This window comes from Mytilus californianus, unplaced genomic scaffold (assembly GCF_021869535.1).
Source record: "Mytilus californianus isolate M0D057914Y unplaced genomic scaffold, xbMytCali1.0.p SCAF_7, whole genome shotgun sequence".
NCBI lineage: Eukaryota > Metazoa > Mollusca > Bivalvia > Mytilida > Mytilidae > Mytilus > Mytilus californianus.
Genome location: NW_026262723.1, coordinates 12,986,159 through 13,007,457, shown reverse-complemented (window position 1 = coordinate 13,007,457; position 21,299 = coordinate 12,986,159). Strand labels below are relative to the sequence as shown.

General features: G+C 36.8%; 2 protein-coding genes and 1 long non-coding RNA gene across 3 annotated transcripts; all 3 read right to left on the bottom strand.

Annotated features, from left to right (window-relative positions):
• Positions 1-363: 363 nt before the first annotated feature.
• LOC127709084 (uncharacterized) lies at positions 364-4,493 on the bottom strand. Its single transcript, XM_052214434.1, has 2 exons — positions 651-4,493; positions 364-430 (listed from the first exon to the last, which is right to left on the bottom strand). Exon 1 carries the CDS (start codon positions 4,242-4,244, stop codon positions 939-941), a length of 3,306 nt encoding a protein of 1,101 aa, XP_052070394.1. The 5' UTR covers positions 4,245-4,493; the 3' UTR covers positions 364-430; positions 651-938.
• Positions 4,494-8,024: 3,531 nt separating this feature from the next.
• LOC127708232 (uncharacterized) lies at positions 8,025-10,597 on the bottom strand. The gene has a single exon (XM_052213075.1). It carries the CDS (start codon positions 10,302-10,304, stop codon positions 8,025-8,027), a length of 2,280 nt encoding a protein of 759 aa, XP_052069035.1. The 5' UTR covers positions 10,305-10,597.
• Positions 10,598-10,972: 375 nt separating this feature from the next.
• On the bottom strand, positions 10,973-11,448 carry LOC127709098 (uncharacterized). The gene is made up of 2 exons (XR_007985496.1): positions 11,260-11,448; positions 10,973-11,039 (listed from the first exon to the last, which is right to left on the bottom strand). It is a non-coding gene; the product is annotated as an uncharacterized LOC127709098 (long non-coding RNA).
• Positions 11,449-21,299: the final 9,851 nt, after the last annotated feature.

Below are 21,299 nucleotides of genomic sequence, written 5' to 3'. Positions count from 1 at the left end.
ACAACACGTTATAAATTTCATGCGTTTAAAGCGCTTTTCTGGATTAACCTTCATCAGGAACGCTAAAGGTCGAATATTTGAAAGCCAAAAATGTATAAGAACCTAAACAGTTGAAGCGCTATATGACCAAAAAGGACATTAAAAAGCAAAGTTTGAAATAAAAACCCGGGTCTGATCCAGTTGTCCTTTAGGACAATAAAATATGTTAAAACTAAGGTTTACTTAGATAAAGGGAAATATCCTAAAATTGATTAAACTAAGCTAAGATTTATGTTATAAAAAGATCTTTATGCTGAGCCGGACTCAACTAGTTTAACCAGGTGACTGAAATCGCAATCTCGGCAAATATATAACGAACACAACTTGTTTTGAAAATTGTAATTATAGTATTCCACCAGAAAGGTTTACAAGTAGTCAGTAGATTGGTAAACTGAAAGAAATAAAAATACAATATTTTACAATGTGTACGAATGAAATATGAACGTTAAATACAAGATTATTAATCGTGTCAAAAATCGAAAGTAGAATTTATAGTTCATTTCTCGGAAATAAATAACTTACAGTTCGTATGTTTTTATAAATCACTTATCCAAAAATAACGGAGTAAAACAGATTAATTTTATCACAGTTTATGAATGAATCAAACGTACTTGACAGTGGTATGTCTCGATTTCCTCAGAAAGTTAAAATGTCGTCCATGTTCCATGTGAAGAAATATTGATGCGGACGGTGTCACAGAAATTAAAGGCAGTCGATAAATACGGTGATGTAAGAAATCGGTCCAGTTCAATTTGTTCCGGATAAATATAAAAACATGTAATAAACATTGATTGTGGAAAGAATACTCCCCGTCTGATGTCTAACTGATATCACTATTTCAAATATATCACTAACTGAATATCTAATTATATAAATCCAAAGTATCACTATAATAATAATTATACACAGTCATTCTCGATGAGAAGAATCATGTCCACGATTGGTCGTGTGTAGACGGTGGCTTTTCCATTTACGACTATTCGTACTTCTACTTTTCGGACATGTTCGTCGGAACCTTTGAACGATTTTAATATAACTCCTATGGGCCATTGAGTGCGGCAAAGGTTTTTGTCCTTTAGGATAATGACGTCTCCCTTGATAAGATCACGGCGATCTTTGGTCCATTTTCGTCGTGGTTGTAGTAACGGCAGGTACTCTTTCCTCCAACGGGACCAGAAAATACTGGCCAGAGCCTGTACACGTCTCCACTCGGCTAGACATAGATCCCGTTTGTCGAATTCTCCAAGTTGATCTGAAGTGAAGATGTAATCGGTCTTTTGTGTCAACAACATAGCTGGTGTTAAGATTAGCGGATTCTCTGGATCTGTCGATACTGGTACCAGAGGTCTAGAATTGATTATTGCTGAAACTTCTGCCATGAATGTATTTAGCACGTCATGCGTTAGACTCCTTCCAGCGGCGTCGATAAGCATAGAGTCGAGTATTCTCCTTGCGATACCAATCATTCTTTCCCAGGCTCCACCCATGTGGGACGAATGTGGCGGATTGAAGATCCAAGTTGTACCAGAATTGTACAGAAAGTTCTTAAAGGGTCCATCTTCGACGTTGATTGAGTCAATCTTTAAATCGTCGATTGCGCCAATAAAGTTTGTTCCACGGTCAGATCGGAAAATCTTTACTTGACCTCTTATAGCGGCGAATCTTCTGACGGCGTTTATGAAGGCTGAAGAGCTCATTTCCTCGATTAATTCGATGTGAATAGCTCTTGTCACTAAGCATGTGAATAAAATTGCCCAACGTTTAGAGTTGGCGTATCCACCACGTGTTTTACGTGAAACAATTGTCCAGGGTCCAAAGGTGTCTATTCCAACGTTAGTAAACGGAGGTGACGGTTCAAGACGGTCCTCTGGCAAATCAGACATGATTTGATACTCGGTTTTTCCTCTGAGTTTGCGGCATGTTACACATTTATGAATAATAGAAGAGATCAAGCGTTTTGCTCCAACGATCCAAAATCCTGCGGATCGAATCGCTCCATCTGTGAGGTGGCGACCTTGATGTTTTATTTTGTCATGGTAGTCTCGGACTAATAATGTCGCTATATGATGGCGTCCAGGGACGATCAATGGTTTCTTTTCACGGAGGTTTAAGTCAGATTTAGCAATACGGCCTCCTACTCGTAATAGTCCTCGTTCGTCCAAAAACGGATTAAGGTTAGCTATCGGGCTCCGCTTATGAATTTGTTCCTGACGTTTAATGCAATCTATTTCATCGCCGTAAACTTCATATTGAGCAGATATTAAGATGAAATTTTCGGCATTCGAAAAGCCTTCCAGAGAAGTCACTGGTGCTGCCTGTTTTGACCCGTGTAAACGGGAGAAACGTTCTAAAAAGGCTATCGCTCGCACAAGTGATGTCCAGTTGGAGAATCTGCTGAATCTATCAGTTCCGATACCTTTATGTTCAAGTGTGGCAAATGTTTTTGCAACATTAACAGTTGCACGGATTTCTCCATCTTCCTCTGGATCTATTAGCTGATATATGTCCTCAGAATTCTTCTGTTCTGAGGAAAGAAGTAGTCTTGGTCCATATAACCATTCACTGCTATGAATTTCGTGGGCCGGTACGGACCTTGTTCCCGAATCTGCGGGATTACGGTTAGTTGGTACATAATTCCATTGACTTGGAGAGCAACATTTCCTTATTTTCTCTACTCTATTGGCGACGTAGATAAAGAACCTTCTTGTCTCGTTACTGATGTAACCTAAAACCACTTTACTGTCTGTGTAGAATTTTACGGTGTCTATATGTAAATCTAAATTATCCATGACGGTTTGGGTGATCTCAACTGCTAATACAGCAGCTGATAGTTCAAGTCGTGGAATAGTATGACCACTTGTTGGTGCAACTTTAGCTTTCCCAAGAATGAAACCTATGTTTGGTTCACCACTACTGTCGGTCGTGCGTAGATATGCAACAGCTGCTATGGCTTTTTCTGATGCATCAGAGAAGACATGTAACTCCTTTGTGGCGGTTTTGCTGAGATACGGCACGTAGGTACGTGGAATGCGCAATGTTTCGATAGCAATTAGAGTATCTCTCCAAGATTTCCACTCAGCTGCTGTCTCATCAGAGAGAGGTTGGTCCCAATCGACGGTTTCTGATACTATTTTCCTTAATAGGAGTTTCCCTTGTATAATCACCGGAGCCAAAAATCCCAGAGGATCATAGAGACTGTTTATCGTTGATAAAATTCCTCTCCGAGTGATCGGTTTGTTTTCTGATGATAATTGAAATAAGAAGTTGTCAGTGTTTACGTCCCAGCTGAGCCCAAGACTACGTTGCAGGGGTTTGCTGTCGGATTCTAAGTCTAGATCCTTCAGATTTGAAGCCAAATCACTGGCATGAAACGCAGACATAACTTCCGCACAATTAGAGGCGAACTTGTGAAGCCGTAAGTTTCCATACTTAGCCAATGCTTGCTGTGTGTCCTTCATGAGCTTAACAGCTTCCTCTTTTGTAGGACATGATGTAAGACCGTCGTCGACATAGAAGTCTCTTGTAACAAAGCTAGTCACGTGACTGCCGAACTCTTGTTCTGATGCCTGAGCTGCCTTTCTGAGTCCAACCGTAGTAACGGCAGGTGACGGACTATTTCCAAAAACATGAACTCTCATGCGGAATTCGACAAGGTTCTCTTGTAGGTCGTTGTTTTTATGCCATAAAAATCTCAGATAATTTCGGTGGTCTTTTCTTACTACAAAGCTGTGAAACATGTGTTGAACGTCTGCAGTTACTGCGACCACTTCTTTTCTGAAACGCAGCAGTACTCCCAAGAGATCATTGGTCAAGTCTGGACCTGTTAGCAGGACGCTGTTGAGTGAAACTCCGTTACATTTGGCGGATGAATCAAACACACCCCTAATCTGATCGGGTTTCTTCGGGTGATAAACACCAAACAATGGTAAATACCAGCACTCTTCATGTTCGTCCAACGGTGGAGCGAGCTCTGCATGATTATTGTCTAGGATCTTACTCATAAATGTGAGGAAGTGTTCCCGCTTTACTAGGTTTCTATTCAGACTTGCGTCTAACATATTAGCATGATGAAGAGCTTGTGGTCTGTTGCTAGGCAAAGACTGTCTTGGCACTCGGAACGGTAACGGTGCTACCCAGCTTCCTTCCGAGTCTCTGACAAATTCGTTGTCCATCTGCTTCATGAACATTTTGTCTTCATATGGCATTCCAGGCTTATCATCGTCCCTTGTTTTTTCAAAGAGTGGCGATTGTAAATCTTTCTTTACAGGGTCTGTGTAAATTTCCCGGATGTCAAACTTGCTTGTGCATGGTTGAAAAGTTGACGGTTGTCCTGTAGGTAAAATGTTGGTTATTTTGACGTTTAATTCATATGACACGTGCTGCTTTTTAATGCAAGTCTCTCCTATCACTACCCAACCCAGTTTCAATTGTTGTGCATATGGAGTTCTGGGTGGTCCTATTAGTCAAGCAGCTAAGTCCAATTTTTCATCAGAATTCTGCAAAATGTGGTAAAAGCATCAAACTTGGTATATAAGCTCCTAGCACCATTCTAAGCAAAATAAGATATGGAGCCAACCTGTAAAAAATTAACTTCCGGTTTTTTCCAAGATTTCCAAAAATTGCAAAAATTCTTAACTAAATATCAAAGAAACCGTACACATTGTGGTAAAACAATGAAACTTTGTATATTATCTCTTTGTACCCTTCTAAACAAATAAAGATATGAAACCAATATGAAAAACTATCAACTTCCGTTTTTTTCCAAGATGGCGGACGAAATAACAAAAATGTTAAAACAAGTCAAAAGGAAGTTGCAATATATACCAACAAATTATATCAGATGAGTACAATTGAAAGTAATATATATACAGTAGCTGTTATATGCAATAATACATTCATTCATCTTGTTTGTGTCGGTAAACCCTATACTCGCTGCAGTCCATCAGGCACAATCTCCACCACACTTGCCTAAAGTTGTATTCGGAAGGGCGGATTTGAAACCCTTGCATTGTCCTCGACAACCTTTCTTGCATCCACAGTGAACAAGCTACTGTAGTGAAGGGGTTGCCTCTGCCAATATTGTCCAGAACGGGTTCTATCATGCCGTTGTCTTGTTTTTTCCAACCATACAAGTCTGGGATGGAAGAACAGGCTGTATAAGATAACACTTTATCCAAATCAATCCAGCTTGGTACACAGAACGTTTGGAAAAGTGCCTTTCGTTTTTGTGGTACAGACTCGATTGATCTACCTTTATGTACAAAGAGCACTTTTCTAGCTTCATTTACACTGTTTGATTCACTTATCCGATGGTACAAAAGAACAACATATCGCTCCAGCAATGGTAGAATTGAATCACGGCATATTGTCCTTGGTTGGTCTGCCATCTGTCTAAAAGCAGCTGATATCTCGGGGAAAATATTCCATGTATCCCATGCTGTTTCTTTCCTCGTCCTGCAAATGAAGATACAATGTCGCAACCTGTAAAGGCGTGGAATATTGGTGAAAGCCTATATTGAAGAGAACCCAAAGACTGTGCAATATCATCAATAGGAATGTAACGGAAATGTTTCCCGGTTGCACATGTTATCCATATCTCATCAGCTTCTGTGTCCTTAAATACAGATATAGCGATCACAATTACGTCTGTATCCACAGTTTTAATGCTGATTTTTTTAAAATCATCCCTAAATGCATCTGCAACGTGAAGCATAACTCTCGTAACAGTTTCTTCGTGTTTGCACGGTTTTAGTTTTGACTTGTCTATGTGTGCCTGGTTTGAAATCACATTCTCTCTAACTGTACAGATAACTTTCTTTTCAGTATTTGCTGCTTCTGCCAACTTTTTCGATAGAAACTGAAACAGCTCCCTTTTATTCTCATCAACGCGTAGAAAGCCATGCCAGTTCTTAGGGATATTTGTTTGAGCTTGAACTGGCCTTCGAATTCCCTTCCCTCTTTTTTCTCTGGTTGCACTTTTGAGGCTGTTTTCTACATATGTGTCCCATACTACATCAACGCGTCCAACATCGCTATTTCGGTTTACTATGTAGTGAAGAACACTTTTACCGCATAATCATGATATGATATGCTGCACCAGGCTTGAGCATATTGACTACTGCTACACCGTCAATTATTGTTGCATTCACTTGGGGTTAACTATTGTTTTAGATATTAACGGCTCAAGACATTTTCTTGATAGATTTGACTTATCTCACTGACGTATGGTCCCATTTTGACTCATGATGGCGGATTCTTCTGGTTACGGCGAAGATAAACTCTTCATTTTGTTTGGAGGTCTTCATATCGAGATGGCCATTTTAAAAAACTATTGGTGATAGGCTGGAAGCGTCAGGTTGGACCAATGCTATTCCTTTTATGCGGTAAAAGTGTTTGTTCCCTACATAGTAAACCGAAATAGCGATGTTGGACGCGTTGATGTAGTATGGGACACATATGTAGAAAACAGCCTCAAAAGTGCAACCAGAGAAAATAGAGGGAAGGGAATTCGAAGGCGAGTTCAAGCTCAAACAAATATCCCTTAGAATTGGCATGACTTTCTACGCGTTGATGAGTATAAAAGGGAGCTGTTTCAGTTTCTATCGGAAAAGTTGGCAGAAGTAGCAAATACTGAAAAGAACGTTATCTGTTCAGTTGAAGAGAATGGGATTTCAAATCAGGCACACATAGACAAGTCAAAACTGCAACCGTGCAAACACGAAGAAGCAGATACGATAGTTATGATTCACGTTGCAGATGCAGTCAGGGATGGTTTTAAAAAGATCAGCATTAAAACTGCCGATACAGACGTAATTGTGATCGCTATATCTGTATGTAAGGACACAGAAGCTGATGAGATATGGATAGCATTTGCAACCGGGAAACATTTCCGTTACATTCCTATTCATGATATTGCACAATCTTTGGGTCCTCTTGAATCCATGCTTTTACCAATATTCCACGCCTTTACAGGTTGTGACACTGTATCTTCATTTGCAGGACGAGGAAAGAAAACAGCATGGGATACATGGAATACTTTCCCCGAGGTATCAGCTGATTTTAGACAGATGACAGACCAACCAAGTACAATATGTCGTGATTCAATTCTACCATTGCTGGAGCGATATGGTGTTCTTTTGTATCATCGGACAAGTGAATCCAACAGTGTAAATGAAGCTAGAAAAGTACTCTTTGCACATAAAGGTAGATCAATCGAGTCTGTACCACCAACACGAGAGGCACTTTACCAACATGCCAAACGTTCTGTGTACCAAGCTGGATTGATTTGGATACAGTGTTTGCTTTTACATCCTGTTCTTCCATCCCCAGACTTGTATGATTGAAAGAAGCAAGACAACGGCATGTAAGAACCCGTTTTGGACAATATTGACAGAGGCAACCTCTTCACTACAGGTACTTGTTCACTGTGGATGTAAGAAAGGTTGTCGAGGACAATGCAAGGGTTTCAAATCCGCCTTTCCGAATACAGCTTTAGGCAAGTGTGGTGGAGATTGTGCCTGATGGACTGCAGAGTATAGGGTTTACCGACACAAACAAGATGAATGAACGTGTTATTGCATACAGCTACTGTATATATATTACTTTCAATTGTACTCATCTGATATATTTTTATTGTAAATATTGCAACGTCCTATTGACTTGTTTTATTTTTTTTGTTATTTCAGCCGCCATCTTGGAAAAAACCGGAAGTTGATAGTTTTTCATATTGGTTTCATATCTTTATCTGTTAAGAAGGGTCTAAAGAGATAATATATAAAGTTTCATTGTTTTACCACCTTGTGTACGGTTTCTTTGATATTTAGCTAAGAATTTTAGCAATTTGTCCGCCATCTTGGAAAAAACCGGAAGTTGATTTTTTTCAGGTTGGCTCCATATCTTATTTTGCCTAGAATGATATTATGAGCTTATATACCAAGTGTCATGCTTTTACCACATTGTGCAGGGTTTTTCTGATATTGCCTGGACTATATGCGCTGGTCAAGGACGTGGTGTGCCTCTATAAGGTCTCTGCCAATTAAGAGAAGAATTTGGCAATTTTCCTCTATCGGTGGAATGCTACCTCTAAGTTCTTTTAAATGAGGGTGATGCATTGTGACTTCAGGAGTAGGTATTTCGTCCCTATTATTGGGAATATCATCACATTCTATCAGTACCGGCAGGTCAAATTTGTCATTTCCATTTATTGATTCCATGACAAAACCTCTTCCTCTTTTCCCGGAAGTGACTACTCTGCCGGAGCATGTTGATAAGGTATAATTCTCCGGTTTGTGTTTTACGTCGAAAAGATTGAAGAATTCGGGCGATGCTAGTGACCGGTTGCTTTGATCGTCAATGATGGCGTACATCCGGATAACTTTGTCCTGGTTATTCTTGTGATAAACATTCACAGGTAGTATTTTAGCACAAGATTTCCCGCTATATATATCCTTGCAAATCTCGGTACAGGTAGAATTAACTGAGGTTGACTTAGTTTCAGCCGATTCTGTAGGCTCCCCGCTATAGGCTTGCTTGGGCGAGCTAGACTGAGAACTTGCAGGTTGCTGTGGTCTAGTAATGTGAAGTGCGGTAGTGTGTTGTTTACTTCCACATTCTTTACAACTTATGCGTGCATTACATTCCCGGCTTCTGTGCGTGGTGGAATCGCAACACTTATAACAGACATTGTTTTGTTTCAAAAGCCCTTTGCGTTCCTCTATTGACTTGGCTCGGAACGCTCGACATTCATTTAAGGAATGCTTTGTATTGTGCAGAATACAAAGACCTTGTTTGCTGGCGTCTCTAGATTGCTGCTCAACCGCTGTCTTATGAGCACCAACTTTAGTCTTGGGGTGAGACGTGAACCTTGGCGCAGCACCTTTTGTATTTGGTGTGGCTTTTGACCCAAAGATGAACCCAGGATCATTCTTTGTTTTGCTAATTTCCCTGATGAAAGCAGAGAATTCTGTGAAAGGTGGAAAGGCAACTTCATATTTAGACTTGTATCTTGTAGCCCTTGTTATCCACTTTTCTTGGAGTCCGTATGGTAATTTTTCAACAATAGGATTTATCCCGGACGAAGAGTCAAAATATGCTAACAAACATCCCAGCTTGGGATTTTCCTTGTGATATTGTATTTCTGATAGAATGTCAGACAGTTCATAGAGACGTGCGTTGTCCTTATTCGTCAAGGTTGGGAATTTGGCAAGTTTACTCATGAGTGAGGCCTCCAACATTTCTGGAGCACCATACCGCTCGTCAAGCCTCTTCCATAGTCTCTGTATGCCTTTTGTAGGGTTATTGGCGTTCGACGCTCTTATGCTAATGGCATGTTTAGCAGACTCTGGACCGAGCCACTTGATCAGAAGATCAATATGTTCCGAGTCAGAAACTTGTAACTCGTCTGTCACGTTTTTAAAGCTGGCTTTCCATGAATGGAAAGATTCTGCCCGGTCATTAAAGCTTGTTAGCCGGGAGAACAGCAGGTCCTTGCGTAGGAGAAATCTGGTTATCTCCGACGTAGGGTTGATTTGTTGCTGGTGTGCAACAGGGATCTCTTCTGTAACACCCTGTTTTTGGTATGCAACAGGGATCTCTTCTGAAACGCCCTGTTTTCCTATGCCAGTTATTGTTCCCAGATCTGGGAATACATTAACTTCCGGTGACTTAGCATGTGTAGGCAAGACCGCAGGTGTCTGTGATGGCAGGTTCAATGCCACGGAGGGCACGAAGTCTGGCGCTTCATGACTTAACTCAATCTTAACAGACGTTTGTTTTTTCTGTTGAGGGGCTGTCGCTTCCTGTATGGCGGTTGGTTCAGGATGTTTATTAACAAAGTCTTGCACACGTTGGAGCGGGTCTTCCGTCTCTTTAGGGAGATCGTCTAGCGCTTGGCTGTCATCGTACTCTAGGATACGAGCCTCGGCTTCTGCGGCTGCAGCTTCTTTCTGTGCTTCTAGAAGGTTTAACTTGGCTTTCAGCTCGGTTTTTTCCCGGCTGACACGTGCGGCCTCCTGTTTAATTTGTGCTTTCCTGCGTATGGCCTCTTGCTCTGCTTCATGCTCCATTTCAGCCTTTTTGCGTGTGGCTTCCTGTTCCATTTCAGCCTTTTTTTGTGCTGCTCCCTGTTCCATTTCAGTTTGTCTGAACAGGGCTTGTTCCTCTAACATTGCCTCCTGTTGTAGGATAAGTGCATGTTGTTCGACAAAGGCTATTTTTGATTTAGCGGCCTCTGCTTTGGCACGCTTCCTCCGTGCTAGGCTTGACATGTCAGACACGTTAGAGCTACCACTATGTGAGGTTTTCTTACTTTTTGAGGTCTTTGTTTTAGTAGATTTAGCCTTTGTCAGGTCGAGCCGATGTTCGTGCAATGTTTCTAGGGCATGGTCCACTTTGGACAGACGAATATCCAATGTGAGATTGCATGCGTCTATGTCTTTTTGACTGTCCAATGTTCTGGTCCTTTTCAGAAAGTCCAGGTACTCATCTGTGAGCCTACGATAATTTGTGCAGGCTTTAACAAGGTTATCCTGGGCTGTCAAGATTTGCTGGATCTTGTTAGGAGGCGTGGTGAAAAGCTCCTTTACCTTTTTCCGTGAGGTCTCGTACTCGCCTCGTCTCGGGATTTTCATCTAAATGTGTGGTATTAGACGGATTCTCTATAAGTTCTTCAGGGACATCTCCCTCTGGGGGCTGAACCTCCTCTTGCTGTTCCGCTTGACTGGGATCCATGATGGCTCAACGTTGTTTGTTTGCTGCCAAAACACAAGCTGTTTTGCGTAGTGTCAAGGTAACAGCTACGAACGATGCTCCGTTGTATTTCCTGATCAGGAGATGTGTAGACAAGTTGTTGTCAATTTACTATGCTGAGCCGGACTCAACTAGTTTAACCAGGTGACTGAAATCGCAATCTCGGCAAATATATAACGAACACAACTTGTTTTGAAAATTGTAATTATAGTATTCCACCAGAAAGGTTTACAAGTAGTCAGTAGATTGGTAAACTGAAAGAAATAAAAATACAATATTTTACAATGTGTACGAATGAAATATGAACGTTAAATACAAGATTATTAATCGTGTCAAAAATCGAAAGTAGAATTTATAGTTCATTTCTCGGAAATAAATAACTTACAGTTCGTATGTTTTTATAAATCACTTATCCAAAAATAACGGAGTAAAACAGATTAATTTTATCACAGTTTATGAATGAATCAAACGTACTTGACAGTGGTATGTCTCGATTTCCTCAGAAAGTTAAAATGTCGTCCATGTTCCATGTGAAGAAATATTGATGCGGACGGTGTCACAGAAATTAAAGGCAGTCGATAAATACGGTGATGTAAGAAATCGGTCCAGTTCAATTTGTTCCGGATAAATATAAAAACATGTAATAAACATTGATTGTGGAACAGAATAATCTTGAAATGTGTGCAGTTTCTTTAAAAATATTTTGAACATTTTACAAATTATCATGGTATCAGAGGAAAGTGTTATATATAGAGGAATCATGTGAATTACATTACAGACTTCATTGCAATTTGAGTGTTCCAAAAAGTACATAGTCAAAAATAGTTATGACCCCGCATTGTTGCTTTTACAGCAATAGTTTTAATATTGACGACTGCATATCTAATCTATAGTTTTAATTGTATTATAAAAACAAGGAGATGTGGTATGATTGCCAACTATCAACCACAGAACAAGGATACTAGGTATAACCTTAATGTCTAACGTTAGACGTCGACAAAACCGGTTTAACCCCGCAACATTTATATGCACCTCGGTCCCAAGTCGGACAAGTTCATGTCATAAATAGGTCTTGGAGAAGTTATATATTTAGTTTACTAAACGATATTATGACATTGTGCTGTACAGCTGGATAGTATTCCTTTTTTATATTTTTGTCAGAACCATTCAGCGCTTATTGTATGGTGTGGACTGCCAAACATTGAAGACTGTATGTTAGTTTTGTATTTGTTGCTTATGTGAATTTGGCGGTCTTCATAACATTTCTCCTTTCCCGTTTTTCACACACATCAAAAATGAAAAAAATCATAGCGCATGGAAAGCTATAAAAGTCTACTTGATAACTAGTGAAACTTATCGCAAGAAAAAAAGTCCTGATCTACGTCAAAACATTGAATAACACCATTTATGAACAGACGACAAACAACGACAATCAAAAACTAAAAGCCCTGGATTGAAACAGGCACATAAAGAATGTGGCCATATAGTTCATCAAAAAATCTCCAATGCCTTAACGGCTTGAAATCAAAGGAGAATTACAGCAATGACGTTTTAAAAGAAAATACTTGTAATTATCCAAAACCATCTTATGATATTTGTGATAGCATAATGTTCAGAGAACTTATCAATTAGGTCTCGAATATGACTACAATTTTCAGTACTTCAAAAATGACTGAAATTTTCAGTACTGAAATATGACTGAAATTACATTATTTAAAAATGACTGAAATTTTCAGCATAGTAAAATGACCGAAATTTTCAGTACTGAAAAATGACTGAAATTTTCAGTACTGCAAAATGAATGAAATTTTCGGTACAGAAAACATTTTTTTCTCAACATTACTGAAAACATACATATATTTAAATGTACTGAAAAGATATGGGTAAGAAATGTACTGATTGATTAAATTTTTTATCAGTACTGTATATATAGTGGCATTAAAAGTACATGTAAACGCTAGGTAAATTCCTGGTGGTGTAGTGATAATTGTCTTATTGACAATCATACACCATCTCCTTATTTCATATATTTCTGTAGCTTAAATTTCGAGACGCTTTCAAAAGCTGTTCTTACTTTTTGAAATTCAATTTTTCCAATTATTTCATATATATGTTTGTTGAATATCACTTCTGTTCTCCCAATTGTTCTCACTTTTATAAAAAAAAAAGTTTCAATTCCAGAGTGATTCAATTAATTGTTCAAGATCTTTTTAACCAATAATTATTGTTCTAATTTTGAATAAATTTTAATTCCTCAGTGGCTTTTCCATTTGTTTTTCTTTAGATTGTATTGTATTCCATACTGGTTCTAACAATTGATATAACCTTTAATAGGTTGATTTCCAATTCTATTCCAGAATTGTTCCGCACAAATTCATTGCTTGTAGGTCAAATTAGAGAGTTGTTCCAGTGTGATTTTCTTATTTTTAAATAAATTATGTTCCAGAATGATTTAATGAGTTACTTTAAGAAAAGTAGAATTCCATTGGTTTCCCTAAGTTTAAGTTTTTCATTTCCGATATTCAAATTACATTTCGTGTACATATCTCTCGCAGTGGCCGTATTGATATGATGCAGAAAATAGCATCAAATATGAACGTAAGGAAATGAAATAAAATGAAAACATCACTCATACTGTTTATTGCTAAAGGATCCAGTCTAATGAATATTATTATGACAATCCTCGCCAAATATGTCACTGCGTGCGTTACAACAACAAAAGAAATTACACCTAGAGCATGGTGTTTATTTTTCAATTTTGCCTGCAAAGAAGGCGTTGCGAATAAGTTAATACTTCTTTGGCATATTATTGTTGGATTTGACCTAATAGTAAACATCATTATACCGACTGAATGATATTTTTTTCTGATATTACAAAAAGTTAATATACAAAACATAATATCAATAAGAAGGGTGACAAAAAGGACTACAGAACCGAACATACTAGCTTCTGGATTGGTTTGAAATGATTGCAAAGCATAACAGTCTCCATCTCCAATGTTTACGTCTGTAATAAATACCATACAGAGAAATATTAATAACCAAACTGTAGTAGCAATATACTTAAGAATCTTCCTCCTTCTCAGGATAACCGAGGTAGGTAATGGTAAAGATGCTTGATAACGGTCAAAAGACACAACGACGGTTTGCACTGTTGATAATACCGTCATGAACATTCCAGATGCCATACATATAAAACATATATACTTGATTCTTTCGAAATATGTTATGATTACAATGTTATATCCAAAAAAACCTGTTGCTCCTATGAAATGAACTGCAATTATCGGTATAAGTAGTCTATAGAATGGATTTTCTCTAAGTATTTTGGTTGTTAAAAATCCTAAAATCACTACGAAATTAAGCACCATCGACAACAACCCAATTCCGGAATTAATTCTTGCAAATATCAAATTTTGATGAAGACTCGTCTGCTTTTCCTCACTGGTAAAATTCATATTACAGTTTACCAGTCTATGTAATCGTTCACACTGCTAATGTTAAGTCTTAAAGAAATGTCTGACTCTAATATGTCCATATGTTTCATGTATCAGCAAATACGACTTAATCCGTTAAATGTTGCCTATAATTTGTATAAAATATAGGATTTTGCCAAAACCTAACCATCTCATCTAATGTTTTTTTTTTTCAATTTTAATTGATGATACTGCGTTTATAGTTATTTGTATTACTGTGTTGAATATCATAGTGTTTCACAGAGTTTATATGAGAAATGTTTAGGTGCTATGGTTACAAATTATATATTAAGTAAACCCAATGCACTTTTACCATTAATCCTTAACGGACTTTTGAAGAAATGAAAGGACAATAATCTTCGACTTATAAATATAATTCCGTGCAGATATAAATATATAATTACGTATATTCGAGCTTCAAATAAGTATGGGTGTCGCTTGATATCAAATCGAGTTTCTTAATTTCAAAATAAAAATAAACGAGCCTTTGGCAAGGTAATTATTACAATTTAAATTAGATAACGAGAAAAAATATCAATATTTCTCTAATTCTTACCTCATTTATCCTTTTCCTGACCTGTTGATTGTTTCATCTCTCCAGTTCTTAGCTGATTTAATCTTTTCGTGACCTGTTGATTGTTTTTATTTAATCAACGTGTGGTTTGTTTGATCTCAGTTTCTTATTGGTCAAAATTCAATTTTGACGTCAAATTCTCTTGCTTTCCTCTGAATTTCCTATTGTGACGTCACGAAAGAAGGTGAACATACCTGATGACATTGTATAGAAAGAACAAATCTTTTTTAAAACCATTGAACAAGAAGGATCAAGTTTTTCTGCATGTCGTCTTAGAATCATTAAAGAAACAGATTTTGCCATCAAATCTCGTGCAATACGATAAATCTCGACAGTTAAACTGTAAATATTTAAAACGCTGTGCGAGTCTCGCGTTTTAAATTTGAAAATTTAACTATCTCGAGTGTAGAAATATCGTATCAAACTCGATGCAGTGGTAGAATTTATATTTAATCAACGTATGGTTCGTTTGATCTAGATACTTCATTGGTTGAAATTCAATTATGACGTTTAATTTTCTTGTTTTCGAATTTCCTTTGTGAAGTCACGAAAAAAAGGCGACTATACCTGATGAAGTTACATAGAAAGAACACATTCTTTGCATATCATTAGAAAAGTAGGATTAAATTTGTCTGCATGAAGTCAAAATACCATTAGAGAAACAGATTCTACCACCATATCTCGTGCAATACGATATTTCTCCACTCTCGACACTTAATTTCAAATATTTAAAAAAGCATTGGATGATGTGGTTAGGTCTTGGTAAAATCCTTTTTGTTTTACAATCATAGGCAACATTTAACGGATTAGTCGTATGTTCTAGTATTTGTTGATACCCATTATTATGTAATTAGCTCTTTCATTCGTTTGTTGTGTTTGAGCTTATGATTTTACCAATTGATAAGGGACTTTCCGTTTTGAATTTTCCTTTGGTTTCGGTATTTTTGTTATTTTACTTTTTTCAAAGTACAGAATAAGACTTAAATCAAGAACTATCTTCTCTTTTCAAATATCCGACGTTTATAACGATGCTTGATAACGAATAATAGTTTAAAGTTAAAAAATAATAATCTGATTAAAAAAATAAACATTATCTTTTAAGGAAGTTTATGATGGCGTATCCCTACATAACAATTATCAAAGTTTTCCAACAATATTTAAACGGCTTGTTTTCATAAGAAACTGAACGAAACGGAACCGTTCCATTTCATTTTTGAACAACGATTGACTAGCTTGCCATTTCTTATCAGTTTGGTTCAATGTAAACATTAATTAGATATAAGAAGATGTGGTATGAATGCCAATGAGACAACTCTCCATCCGAGCCAAATTTATAAAAGTAAACCCTTATAGGTCAAAGTACGGTCTTCAACACGGAACCTTGGCTCACACCGAACAGCAAGATATAAAGGGCCCCAAAAATTACTAGTGTAAAACCATTCAAACGGGAAAACCAACGGTCTAATCTATATAAAAAACGAGAAACGAGAAACACTTATGGACCACATCAACAAACGACAACTACTGATCATCAGATTCCTGACGTAGGACAGGTGCAAACAATTGCAGCGAGTTTAAACGTTTTAATGGTACCAAACCTTCACCCTTATCTGAAACAATAGTCTAACATCACAACATAGAAAGACACACTATAAAATATCAATTGAAATGGCTTAACTCAATCAAAATACATATTAACACCAGTAAACATACACTGAACAAATAAAGTTGATCTACGATACAATGTAAATACAAAATAAAAAAAAAATAATGCATATTTAATATTCATGAAGAAAATAGGAAAAGGAATTTAGTTAAAGATCAAGGCAAATGTGTAGACTCATAACCCCATTATCTCTTCTTTCTCTTAACAAATATGCTTATGCAGAATATGAAAAAAGTTCAATATTGAATTGTGATGATCTGTTCCTTTGTAGTTATTAATTTTAATATGGAATAAAGTTCATGCATAATGGGTTCGATTCTTCGAAATTCAGTGCATGGTGAGATGCTAAATACTGGCGCTGGGTAAGGGACTTGTTACCAGCCCCTTACTCTATCTGTCCGTCTTTTCAAATTGAACAAGAACGAATATATTCTGAACAATTCTAAACAGAACTTCAAATGAGATAAACAAAAACGGCCGAGAAGCCCCAGAAATCTGGACTAATAAATTAACTAACTACTAATAGTGTTGTAAATTGCCATATGCAATTCTGTAAATATGTGAAGTTTCGTGAAAAATGATATCCCAGAACTGAAAGTTGATATGCACTACTTTTTTATTCCAAGGTCAAAATATAGGGCTGTGCGGCATATTTTCAACATTTATTTGCCCTGAATTTCTAAGAGTTTAAACTTATACTAAAATTCTATACTAGCCCTACCTCCATTTTTGGACCTCTTAAGAATTAAATTTTAGCCGCTACCATGTTTTCTATACTGGTCACATTCCCAAGTTATGTCTCTATGAGATGAAACACGGAGATCATATCTGGGAACCAGTACGTTAACAAATTAGCATATCTATGAATATTATATATCTCCCCAAAAGAGGCGTGGTTTGTGAAACAGCTGTATTTACAAAGTGCAACCTCAATTGTTTTGAAGGACCAACGAAAACACAGTAACTGAGCACCAAAAGGTTCCATTATATATTAAGTTTCCAGAATTACTTCAAAGCTATGTAGTTTCGGTTCATATCTTCATTATAGTAAATATTTGACTACGGTTTTTTTTTCTGTCTTCTGTGCTTACAACCTTTACGAAACTCATTATATTGTGATATAGCTTTTATTAATAGCGGAAATCAATGTGTGTCGAACCTCTTTGAATTTGTTTTTGCCAGTTACGCATCTTTAAATGTTAGTTTGTCTCCATTGACAGATATGATTTCTCGCTCTGTATATTACACTCTACAGATAACATTGAACAGAGATTTTCCTATTAGATAAATCGAGTTTTTCGCTGATACCTTTGTGTGTGTTACTATATCTGTCGTTTTCAATTCTCTTAAGTACAAAAAATTATAAAATACACTAATCAAACAGCAAAACATGACATTTTCAACTGATTTTTATAGTTTATTTTTATGGTGTGGCGTTACAACCCTGTCCCAGGTTAGGGGAGGGTTGGCGCCTCCAAACTTGTTTAACTCCGCCACATTTTTGTATGTGCCTGTCCCTGTTCAAGAGTATGTAGTTCAGTGGTTGTCGTTGGTTTTTGTCTGTCATATTTGGTTTTCATAAATTGTTTTGTTATAAATAAGGCCGTTAGTTTTCTCAATTGAATTGTTTCATATTTTTCATGTCGGGCCTTTTATAGCCGACTATACGGTATGGTTTTGCTCATTGTTGAAAGGCCGTACGGTTGCATTTAATTGCTTTCATCAACTTCATTTGACCTTTGGTGGATAGTTGTCTTTTGGCAATCATACCACATCTCCTTATTTTTATATAGAGCCATTTAGTGGTGTTTGGTTAAATTATTTTTTAGGAAAACTTTATTTATTTATTTGAGTTCTATACCTCAAGGGCTTAGTGATTCGCTGTTGTGTTTTCGGTTGCCAAAAAGTTGTCCCTATAACTGCAGAGTTTTGTATCACAGTTTGATACTAAAATTCATAAATCCCGGCGAAACACCACGTGATATTTTTTCTTAATATGTAACAGAAATTTATCCAACTCAGATACCCTTTTATTACTGGTAAAAAAAACATTAGGGGCGTCTTTTTAATGGATAACTGTGTTGAATCATACAGTTGTAATTATATTTAACCAATCAATGGCTTGTGTCGCGCGTGTTTCCTTGTGTTAATGATAGGCTATGTTATAGAAAAAAAAAAGTTATTAGATTGAACTTCAAGTACATCTATAACATATACTAAATTACTCAAAATATCAGCACAACAATGCTAAATCTGCAAATTTGCGGAAGCAAAATTTTGTTCTTCCCTCGCCGGGATTCGAACTCATACTATTGTGATATCGTGACAATACCGCCTACACTGTGTCCAGCGCTCTAAACAATTCAGCTTTCGGTGGCCTAGTGTTACCTTTCCTCGTCAGTATAATCTAGAGTTGTAACACAGTACATGATATATTAGGCATGAAGATGGAATTTGTTGCAGATTAGCTAAATTATCTGTCGTAAAGGATCGTAATATGCAGTAACAGAAATAATTATTTGATAAGTACGTCTAAACAAGTGACAACACTACGACAGATCCATCCATTGGATCACCAGTGAAGGTGATACCCGGCTGAAAACACATATTATAATCAAAATAACTCTAAATATCAGCACAACAATGTTAAATCTGCAAATTTGCGGAAGCAAATTTTTGTTCTTCCCTATATGTGTTTCAGCCGTGTATCACCTTCACTGGTGACCTAATAGATGGATTTGTCGTAGAGTCATAACATATACTATATACCCGAGGTTTCATTCTCGTAATGAATACTTTTGAAATTCTTTTAGAACTCTATCTTTTCTTATTGCTACTTAAGTACGTGTCTTACCAAACAAGGTAAAGATTAATATACTTTGCGTCTAAGATAACACTGTTTGCGTTTGTTTTTGTTGCTGTTCAGTGGTGTTTCTGTTGTTCCGTTGTTTTCCTCTTATAGTTGATGTGTTTCCCTCGGTTTTAGTTTGTAACCCGGATTTGTTTTCTCTTAATCGATTTATGACTTTTGAACAGCGGTATACTACTGTTGCCTTTATTTAAGGAATGTGTACCGTTACCTAATTATATCCCTTTTCTAAAAGGAATGACTTGATAGTTGTTAAATAAAATATGACGTCAAAATCCTACATTTAATAATCACGTGATTATCTTCATACCAAAATCTATGATAAATGGGACGATATTTCTAATCATATTGTTAAATTTAATTTATGTTAATGTAACGTTTGCTCCTTCGTACGTAGTGTACTTTTCACGGTTGATTCTATCTATAATGCGCGTGTTTGCATAATGCTACATATAATTTAAACTTAAATTAATACTTAAACCCCTGAAAATCACGGCAGTCATATAGACATAAGAAACTTGTGAATCTAAATGTTATACAGACTAATTGTAGAGATTTTTCATGAAAGTAGGATTTTATATTCAGGAATCTGAAAATAATTGCAATATTATTCATCTTTTTACGCTAATATTATTTTAATACCGACAAGAAAGCAATTGTAACTGTTTCTTTTAAATTTTATAGAATTACTCGTCAAGGTTACAGTTAAACTGCTGATTGTCTTATTTCTTCGGATGGTAATATTGGGATAAACATTCATTTGCTAATTAATAGGTTGAAGCAAAACTGAAATGTATGTTTAGTTTAACAATCGTGGAATTGCATAACTTCCTGTCATCCTGTTCAGCTGTCGAGGATGATATTATGTCGGACGACTTGATAAAGTAAAGTACTTTGAGCTTGTTAAAGTAAATGTTAGTATTATATGATACGATATTACTGTGTTTATTAGACTTTTTTCATATTACCGACTTTTTGATTCCGGAGTTTGTATTTTTTCGACAGGTTAGCTTCTCTGTGATTGGATATCTAGGTACTCGGTCAACTTAAAGTAAAATCAAGCTTACAATCGGTACATTTGGGTGCCACGAGATACCCATTCGTGCTGATAGTGGCGTTAAACATCAATTATTAAGCAATCCATCTTTAGTGTTCCCTTTGTCAGTCAACTCATCGCTATTAATAAGAAATTGCTTACGATCTTAAAAGTCGGACAAATTTAACCTCACTACATAATCATGTGCATGTTCCAGGTCAGAAACTTTACAAAAGTCGTTCAAAGTCATTACTTTGTATTTATGCTTTTCGGAGAACTTTGGTTGATTGCAGATCCGAATTAAGAAACTAAATGGGCATATCAATACAACGCTACATCAATTTTTAAAGACCCAAATGTTGCAAAACACTTGAACTACCTCCATGACAAATATGTTGTTGTCCCCGCAGATAAAGCCCCAAACATCATCGTTTTGGTGTGTAAATATCATTACATTAACTGCTTGATGAATGAATTAGGTGTTGACAATTCACTTGGAAACTCAACATATACCCTCACGACACTTACCAAAGAGGAAATCCTGGATAATCATAGGTCTGTTCTATGTTCCTTTGGAATTTCAACCAAAGATGAAGAACTGGATCTTCCATCACTGTATTGGATACCTAAACTACATAAGTGTCCTTAAAAACAACGGTATATTGCTGGGTCTTCCAAGTGCTCCACGAAACCTCTTTCTAAATTATTAACATCTATTTTATCAGGAATCACAGCCGGGCTCCAAAGTTATTGTGAAACTGCCTATTCTAGAGGTGGCGTGAATCAGATGTGGATACTAAAAAATGTCAAAGATCTTTTAGAGAACATACAATCTAAGACTCTCATCTTGCAATAGTATTAAAACATTTGACTTTTCTACACTTTACACAAGT

Coding starts and splice junctions, on each gene's coding strand:
- LOC127709084 (XM_052214434.1), bottom strand. CDS start 4,244: ATGCCATATGAAGACAAAATGTTCATGAAGCAGATGGACAACGAATTT.
- LOC127708232 (XM_052213075.1), bottom strand. CDS start 10,304: ATGTCAAGCCTAGCACGGAGGAAGCGTGCCAAAGCAGAGGCCGCTAAA.